General features: G+C 36.4%; 2 protein-coding genes across 2 annotated transcripts; one reads left to right on the plus strand and one right to left on the minus strand.

Moving 5' to 3' along the window:
- LOC107612311 lies at positions 941 to 1,802 on the plus strand. Its single transcript, XM_016314080.2, has 3 exons — positions 941 to 1,192; positions 1,287 to 1,378; positions 1,474 to 1,802. Exons 1-3 carry the CDS (start codon positions 1,057 to 1,059, stop codon positions 1,687 to 1,689), a joined length of 444 nt encoding a protein of 147 aa, XP_016169566.1. The 5' UTR covers positions 941 to 1,056; the 3' UTR covers positions 1,690 to 1,802.
- Positions 3,152 to 9,325, minus strand: LOC107612845 (pumilio homolog 2). The gene is made up of 9 exons (XM_016314600.2): positions 8,065 to 9,325; positions 5,754 to 7,294; positions 5,519 to 5,660; positions 5,328 to 5,435; positions 4,998 to 5,210; positions 4,803 to 4,913; positions 4,408 to 4,602; positions 3,789 to 3,963; positions 3,152 to 3,682 (listed from the first exon to the last, which is right to left on the minus strand). Exons 1-9 carry the CDS (start codon positions 8,728 to 8,730, stop codon positions 3,642 to 3,644), a joined length of 3,192 nt encoding a protein of 1,063 aa, XP_016170086.1. The 5' UTR covers positions 8,731 to 9,325; the 3' UTR covers positions 3,152 to 3,641.

Raw genomic sequence — 9,457 nt, forward strand, 5'->3', positions numbered from 1 at the left:
AGTTCCACAAATTAAAAGGTAAATTTTACATTTTAAAAATTAAAATAAATTAAACTTTACAATTGAAGAATCAAATTTGTGATCTTCAATAAAAAAACACACCAAATTTTACACATTATTTAAACAAAAATTATTATAAAAAGATGTTTTTAGTATTTTTATTGGAATATTTGTCTTATTTAAAAATACTACTATAAAGGCAATATTACAGTGAAGAAAGTGATTTTTTTTTCCTCACCTACTGAAATGTGTTGGAAGAGAGAGAACACGTGAAATGTTGGTTCTTTCTTGTCCGGCAAGTACTGTGGTATTTGCAAAACGATATAAAATGTACTGTAGTTTATTAATTAGAGTTAATTTTGTATATAATAATAATTTTTTAGCTCATTTTTTAAATAAAAAATAGTATTAGTTTCAAAATTTTATGGAACTATTATTTTGTTATGGTATTTTTGTAATAATTCTTATTATTAATTTTTTTTGTTAGTTCCACATATTCATAAAAAAGAAAAAAAATGAGCTTCTATAACTTAAATTTGGCCCACATTTCATATCACTCTACAAATGTCACAATACTTATGAGATAATATGGGACTAACATTCTAGGTGTTTCCTTTTCCTTCCTCCAGTTGAGGAAAAAAATCACTTTTCTCACCATAGCATTGGCCTTATTATAAATTTAGGATTTTGATCCTTTAAATTTTGAATTTTATTTTAGAGAATAAAATATGATTTCTCACCCTTAAATAGTTTCTCTTTCATATTTTCTTTTGGTCCTACCTATAAAATAAATGGTGAGAGATCAAACTTTATTCTCTAAATTGAAATTAAAATTTAGAGGATCCAAATTTCAAATCTATAAATCTAATATCAAAATTAAAAAGCGTGAGTTCCAACTTCCAACACTGCAAAACCATCGTCACCAGTATAAATAAATAAATGAAACGAACCAAAACGGGGGCGGAAAAGAACACAGGAAAATGCTTTAATTGAAATCGAAGCTAGCTAGCAGTAAAAATCTCATCTCTACAGTCACAGAGAGAGAGAGAGAGAGAGATGGCGACTGCAATAGCTATAGCACATTTTTGTCCAGGAAGAGGCTTAACTCTTTCTTGCTACAAAAGAAACCGTTTCCACCTTCATCATCTTCATTTTTCTTCTACTTCTCTCTCCCATGCTGTCTTCTCCAGAGGTAAAGTTTACAACTTTTTGCTAATTAACCATCACCCATCAAATTGTTGATTCTGTTTCTCAACTCTCTCTGGATCAAAATCACTCATTTGTAGGTTACTTGTCAACTGAGATGTTTACAAGGCCAAAAGTTCACCCCATTATTTGCATGGCCAAAAGATACGCACCAAACACCACAAAGAGAAAGGTAAACAAACTGGTTTTATTCCAACCAATCCCATCCAAAGTTTTATGAGAAACTTGATCAGTGATTTTCTAATCTGAAATGTTATTGTTGGGCAGAGATTGAGTAGAAAGAGGGGAGGTGACCCTGACAAGAAGAGACACAGGAGAAGGAAGGGGTCCAAGAAGAAGCTTTTCAAGATCATCAGGCTTGTCTCAGCAGCTGGGACTGGATTCTTCTATGCCAAGAAGAAGAGCAGGAGGATTCACAAGATTGATCTCAAGAAATATGATCCAAAGGTGAAGCTCCATGTCCTCTTCACAGAAGCCAAATGATATGTAACATGCCACTTTTGCTTTTGGGCTTTAATCATCGTATTAGTACTAAAAGATGGCTGTTCTTCGAATTCATCTTGAAAATTTTTATTAATTAAACTGTTCAAAGATTATAAATTAATTATGTTTGGTTTTTAGTCACCAAAAAGAAAAAAATCATGTTTGTTTTTCTGTTAATGATGCAGAATCTTAACTGATAGCATGCATACATGACATCTAGTATGTCTAATTAGACTCACCCTGATATGTTTATAAAAATCTATTAATTTAATGGATATGCTATATTGGAATTAAGATTTATATATTTGGAAAAAGAGATTAAAAATGTGCAACCTACAAATTCTTCCTGAAACAATGAGCTCAAACAGATATAAATTATGGATTACCAAATTATGTCTTTCACAATCTGATAATGTTGATAAATCAAATTTCAGATGCATTCATGTTTTAACAAAGGAATGCAGAGAGAACTAGCTTTGCTCTGATAAGATTCCTCACAAATGTCTTAATAACATGACTTGAATGTTTCAAGTTTCGATTTTGTTTCAACTTTTGTGCCAAATCAAAGGTCCTATGAGTGGCTATACACAGCGAGAAAAATATGCTGTTAGAAGCTGCAAGAGTTTTCTTTTCTCTTTTCCTGGGTCAACCATCAAAGCATAAGAACGTGATATTGTTTCTCATTTAGCCATTTAGTTCATTTTTATTAACCCAATCAAGTAGTACTGTCACATTTATTTATTTTGAACCAAAATTAGGATTGATTTACACACTTGCAAGAATAAAAATCTCATTATTATTTGAATAATACCCCAAATTAATCGTTAAAGAATTTAGTTAGACAATTTAATTTTTAACAGCTTCTAATCACCAAACCAGTCTCTAATATTTTATTTTATTAGACAAATCAATTTGACATAATAGTCTTTAGGAACTTTTAAATTTAGGTCAATCTTTCCCATGTAAAAATTAATTTATCTAAAAATTTAAAAACTAATTTGGTAATTAAAATTTATTGAAAACTAAATTGTCCGAGTAAAAACAAACAATGTGATGTAAATACTCTTAGTATTTCGATCGTGATCACATAATGTCAAAAGAAATATAGGTCTATAAACATTTCGAAACTCAAAACCCACTCTAAATTTGTAAAATCTAGATTTGAGCAAACTAATTACAGTTTAATCTAGTGATCTAGAGAAAAAGAAAAAGAAAAAAGAGATTGTGTTTTCAATTTCCTACTTTGAATGTTGAAAATAATCGGTTTTTATAAGTAACAGGAAATGACAGTTTAAGCTTTAAACAAGGGTGACTAGAACTCTATTCCAAGCCTTATCAAATAAAAACCCTTTCTACATTCATTTGTTTCTACATATTTCACTTTGATAATCCATCCATATATAGATTCAAACTCAAGGATGAAAAGAAACTCAGCATCATAAAGGCAGTATCACAACACAGAACATAGAAGATAGAAGTGAACTTGAAAATTGGGGGCATAAACAGTCGGTGAATAACCATACATGAAGAAAGAAAAATCCTGCTCTCACTAAAACATTTAACAGCTCTCCACATGGCAACATATTTGTACAGTCGCATCGATCTCGCCAACTCGTAAAAACTACCCTCACCGATTTATAGAATTTACATCATCCTTGACTTGCTGGCTGGCTTGTATCGTCATTTTATCTCCTCTGCATGAGCATCAGGTATGTGCGCGCGCGCCGCGCCGCACCTTACACGTACCCGATACTCCAACTCACTTAAATTCTACGTATAAACTTAGAACTACAAAATGTACAGTTCATTACAACCGATAATTTTATTTTTAAATATAGACAGAGGCAACCATACCCTCTGGGTGCAGGTAGAAAATGAGAGAGAGAGAGAATGGGAGAAGCTCACACTAGCCTCAGTTAGCTGTACAAACAACATACTTGTTCTATGCCCAACTAAGCAGCAGGATGAGGAGACTGTGCAGCAATTCTCCTTTCTGCAAGAAACCGAAAGATCGTTTATGTTTAGCAATGCTTGCATGCACACGGATAACTCAGCGCGAAACTTGCACCTAAATGCACACAGTGTACAAGATTTCGTACCTCCGGCGGCAACAAGTTTCTCTACACGGGCAACAATATGCTTTCCGTAGGTGTACTTCTTCAGTGCATTTAAATGGACTTTAATTCGCGAAAGGATTAGCTCACGCTGTTGGTCATCGCAAGTCTCGAGCACCTTTTGCACGACATAATTTGCAAATTGATCTTTCATCATTGCCTGTATTATACAAAAAGAAATAAGATCATATCAGTATCAAGAATGGCAAAATAGAATAACACTTTTGTGATCAAAGTTCAAATACCAAAAATGTCAAGGCTCATCATTCTTTTACAAACAATATAACATTCAATCCATTGTGAAAAATTATTTTAAAAAGATATTCCCAGGTCAACAACAACAAAGCTTGTCCTACTAGGTGGGACCCAACTGGATGGATAAATAGGCAAGATATTCGACAGACTGGCCTCCTCACAATCTTATTAGAACATAATTCAAACATTCCATAACATAACACGAATAATATCACATTTAAGCAAACTTGACTAAGCGAGCAAAACATCTGCATTCCTCAATAAACAAAACATACATCTCATCATATGCAACTTGCTTCGAACAAAGGGAAGTTGGTAATTGGAATTGGAACTAAAATTTAAGACAAACCTGAAGAGGCTCATTTTCATCTGTTGATCCAAGCATCTCATTCACAAGTAATTGGCGTTCAGAAGGACCTCCAAAGGTCAAACACTTCTCAACAACGTTTGAGGCAAACTTCTGTTGACTCATTTGAACTATCTTGCCTGCTAATTCTTTGATAATGGCTGAACGCTCATCAGGCTTCCCATGTTCTAGTACATGCTGTTTTATGAGAGACGATGAAACAAAAAGGAGATTAAGCGACAGGTCCGATAAAATGATATGTGAATATAATTTCAAGTATTAAAACAGTTGAACACAATAATGGTGGAGCAGGGACTAGAAGGCAACATGCCAAAGATCCATCAATGATTGTAGCAAAAGGAGTCCCAAATTCTAAGTAATCAGAATAAATAATAAACCTGGACGACGTAGTTTCCATACTGATCTTGCGCTAACATGCTAACAGCACCTAAAATCTCATCCATAACTTTCTGTTGTGTATTAGGGTCATTGCAGTGCTCCAGTACTCTCTGCCACGTGAAAGAGATAATTAAACGTTCAATGATCTTAAGGGCTTCAAGAAAGGAGTAACATTAGCGGCCAAGAATTCCTACCTGTATCACCCGACAGCCATATGGGTGGGTTGATAATGCCACAACTTGACCAAAAAAGGTTGAGACAATAAAGTTGATTGCATCCTCAGGGACACATTCTATACACTTCTGAATGACATGATTACCATTTTGATCTCGAACACAGCGCATGACATTACCATCAAGCTCTTGAACCATTTTTATCTTTTGGTCTAAATCAACAACCTCTATAGCCTAAGGCAGGATACATAAAGAACAAAAGCCAAAAGAGAAAAAGATTAATATACAAAATACTAAGAAAACAGAGCCACAAATAGAAATATCAGCTAATGCACTAAAATTGGCTAATACCTTTTGGATGACCCGACAACCATACATTTGAAGGCTGAGACTCAGAACATTACCAAAAAGCTTGTTGGCCAATTCTCTTCTCTGGGATGCAAGTCCATGCTCAAAAAACTGCAAGATATCAATTGTCACTCACAAGATGTGACAAAGAATCAATCGGAGTGTCCAGCAAAAATATAGAAGGTAATAGTTACCTTTTGAACAACATAGTTACCAAAGACATCAGTCATCAAATTAACAGCTTGTGGCATGATTTCCTGATAAACCATGTTTTTTTCTTCTGTAGTAGCTGTTTCAAGCTTTTGTTGAATAAATCGGCTCCCATATTGATCAGCACTGTCCATGAGAGCAAATTCATTAAATGAAATTCTTCAGAAGGTCAAAACAAAATTACGCATGATAAAAATTAACATAAAAATAAGGGCATACCTGAAGTCGACGACATGACCAGCAATTTCAGCAAGCTCAAAACACTTGGTTTTATTGCTTTTAAACTCTTCCAACAAAGAAGCAGCAATGCTTTCATCCACGTTTCCAGCATCCAGATGCCAACCTCCCATGACCCCAGTTAAATTCCTTATTCCAGATGCAAAGCGCATATTTAGGTCATTGTGTCTAATAGGACTGCCAGATCCAACAGGAGAATTGGATAAAGAATTTGCTAGTGGACTTCCAGGGTAAGACAAGCCGACACCATATGGAGAATTTCCATAATAACCATGATGATTAGAACCACCAGACTTGCCACCCAGTGGAACATTATATTGCGACTTCGGTGGAGAAAGCACCGTCCCAAGATAAGCTTTCTGAAGCTCAAGCATATTCACGTAAGAGTTACCTAAGTAGTTCCTGTCCATAGAGGGGTCATTAAGAGCAGCAAGTTGTGCTGCCGCATAATCAGATGTCCTCATGTACTGAAGATACCCGGGATCAATGAAAGGAGACTGCAGAGCACCACCTGCAATTTGATTTCCAAGCCGACCATGACTATGCACATCAGCTGGGGTGGCAACTCCAGAAGGCAAACCACCTCCAAGAATTCTCGAGTCCATTCCAGGGGCTCCCATTGCTGAAGCTGCAGCAACGTTTTCAAGAAGGGGTGGCAGATTAGCAGTTCCAAGTTGATTAGCCATCAAGGAAGCCAGTGCAGGATTTCCAGCATACCCACTCATGCTGTAGTTGGTAAATGATGGATTTGTACCATCCAAGGGCTGGTATTGAACTGGCATACCACCACTAGAACTAAAAGGGGAAGTAGGTGATCCCTTGAAATATGACTTATTGGAAGGAACACCAGATTTCTGTTGATCAATTTGCCTATCAAAGGCCAGACTGTTGATGTCTGATCCAGTCACACTGCTCTTAACTGACTCAGAGTAGGATGATTTCTGCAAGTGCCCGGATTCAGACTTTTTAAAATATGCATGCTGCTTGCCATGATCCTGGCCACCTTGCATACCGAAAAGATATCTCCGATGATTATCAACCTCTGACTCAACTTGTGATTGGAAATGGTTATCACCATCTAGCACATCATCTGCTGACAAGTTCATGCCAGATAGTGCAGCCACAATATCAGCAGACTCATTCCCAGTGGAAACACCATTATATGCATCAGGACTTGTAATGCCTCTCTTCTCAGCAGCGGCAACTCTCCCGCCACCGATAGGCGTGGGGCATGGACTGGGAGCCCTAGCTAGATGCTGCGGATCAGGAGTAGTGCTTCGTGACATGGAAGAACCTAGTGCAGCAGCATAAGTATATGAAGATTGAGAGCCAATATTTTGGACGCAAGATGACCCCTGAAGATTTGATCCTGGTCTTAAAGCATCAGCGGCAGAAGAATCACGCCGTAAATGAGCAAGTTCTGCTTCAGCAGCACTTATGGTATCAGCATTCTCATCGTATGCATTACGGCTGGCTGGACGAGAAGGAAAGCCACTAACAGGTGTGCTGCGTCCCATATCATCCTGGAGAATTACAAACCATAAATGACCAAGTAGAAGAAAAAGTGTGCAGAAACAAAATAGAACAGATCAAATCATACACACACATTACAAATATGTCAAAAAGATAATTTCTTTGCAACTGTTGAGTGTGAATGATAACCGAAAAAATGACATTAACTCATCTTATTCAATACCGTATGAAGTCTAATAAATTTAATGTGCCCATAATATTTTGAAGTAAACGTAGCAAATAAACTATATAGAGTAAGGTAAAGAACTATCAGTACCAATCTGAATCTAATGCATGTCCACAACTTGTGTACAAACCAGAAGGAACAGAACATCAGTAGAACTGGAACAAAAACAAAATGCATTTTTTGAAGTTCAGACAATATGTCATGCTGCCATCTTAAACACCACAAGCACTATAAATAACATTGCACAAGCGCACCGAGAAATTTTGCGTTTAAATGATCAGACTTAAATTCTTAACGACATACATAGTATAACTGATATCAGAGTTTTTACAAAATCCATTAAGAAAAAAATTGATTGTTCAAGTCGAGTCTTGCAGCTACAATAAACCAAATATATACACTTTGGTAATGAATCACATGCTCAACAATTACAAGAGCATGGGCCTTCTTATCTATATAGACCTAATACTTAATAACAGAACCCGAAGAGCTTAATCAAAGAGAAATAACAGAAAAATAACAGCTTGAGAATGGGGGAAACTAATACACAAACTGATTTAAAATCAAATATGAATCTAGGGGTTGAGAAGATACCTGAAAAATTTCTGCAAGGCTCTTCTGTTTGGTCCCAAGTCCCAGACCAGGCAAACCAATGAGTCCATCACCACCCCACTCAGAAGAGCCTCCCATTTTTTCGTTATCCACCTCATTTTCTTGTTTCCTTAAGTTAAAACCCGGTGGTGTTGCAAGCAAAGATCTACCGCCATTATCATCAGTCCTGTTCACTTTCCTCCTATCTCCAATTCCGCCCAGAGCAGAAGCTCCACTTTTTAGCCTCTGTGAGAACCTCCAATCTTCCTTTGACAGCAAAGGAGGCGGAAGCCGAGGATTCAAATTAACATTTGAATAGTAGTAAGATAGATAAGCTGGATCAGACCTCATCTCTTCCTCGGAAGCAAAACCATTACCATTCTTAGCTCTGGAAAACTCCGAAAAGGCTGCAGCAGCAGAAGCACCCCCCACACCTGCGCCTGCACCACCGCTACTACTGCCGCCAAATAACCCTCCAACAGCACTCAGAGAACCCTCAACAGTTGGAGGTGCCGATCCACTTCTGTACAAATTGAGCTCCCTCTCGCGATCATGAGCCTCTTGTCTTCTTTGTTCACGAAGCAACATTCCAATCTCTTTTTCTAAGTCATCACCAAATGAACCCTCGTTACCACCAAGCATCGGCCTCCTTCCCAATTCAGATAACATTTTATTTCATAAACCCAAATTGATCATCCACAACCCTTCACCAATCTAATACTGATCACTACCATAAACCTTAAACCAAAAACTAAATCACCAACAATCTCAAAAATCTAATCTTTTCTCGTAACAAAACATAATCTTGTATTTACAACTTATGGGAGTGGTACCTTACAAGTTATAACTACTAACTTGAAAAGCAAAATAAAAATGTAAGAAAACTGCACCGGTCATTCAGGGAGCTGAAACTCTAAATAGCTGAAGAATCAATCAGGAAACTGCATAATTTAATTTAAGCTTCCATGAGTTAGGTGCCCATGATCACTGAGTACGAATTTGTAGGGTATGTTGTTCAATACCTAATCTAAAGGGAACAAAATAAACGTGAGAAATGAAAGGGAGAGGAGCAAGAACAGTTAGAAAATAATGAGAGTGGCGATGTTAAGAGGTGAATCCGGCGGCGATTGGTTCTTACAAGAACCCTTAGGGTTTTGTTCTATTTCGAGGAGGATTAAATACAATCATAATGGCAAACCCAACCCAAATTTATTAGTTTTTAATTTTTCTTCTGGAAGAATTTGGGAAAAGTTTCTATTTTTACCCAAACCAAACCGAAATGAGAAATGTAAGGCTGTATATGTATAATTATCATAACTTTTAAATCAAAAGTATATTAATTAGTTAAATCTAATAATATATATATATATATATATCACATAATTTTGAGAAAAAT

This window comes from Arachis ipaensis, chromosome B08 (genome assembly GCF_000816755.2).
Source record: "Arachis ipaensis cultivar K30076 chromosome B08, Araip1.1, whole genome shotgun sequence".
Lineage (NCBI taxonomy): Eukaryota > Viridiplantae > Streptophyta > Magnoliopsida > Fabales > Fabaceae > Arachis > Arachis ipaensis.

Bases quoted from the DNA above. Each gene is read 5' to 3' on its own strand.
- LOC107612311 (XM_016314080.2), top strand. From the start codon at position 1,057: ATGGCGACTGCAATAGCTATAGCACATTTTTGTCCAGGAAGAGGCTTA. The intron at 1,193-1,286 runs GTAAAGTTTACA...ACTCATTTGTAG, and splicing joins CCATGCTGTCTTCTCCAGAG to GTTACTTGTCAACTGAGATG. The intron at 1,379-1,473 runs GTAAACAAACTG...ATTGTTGGGCAG, and splicing joins CAAACACCACAAAGAGAAAG to AGATTGAGTAGAAAGAGGGG.
- LOC107612845 (XM_016314600.2), bottom strand. From the start codon at position 8,730: ATGTTATCTGAATTGGGAAGGAGGCCGATGCTTGGTGGTAACGAGGGT. The intron at 7,295-8,064 runs GTATCTTCTCAA...GTAATTCTCCAG, and splicing joins GCCTTGCAGAAATTTTTCAG to GATGATATGGGACGCAGCAC. The intron at 4,914-4,997 runs GTAGGAATTCTT...TTCACGTGGCAG, and splicing joins ATGGCTGTCGGGTGATACAG to AGAGTACTGGAGCACTGCAA.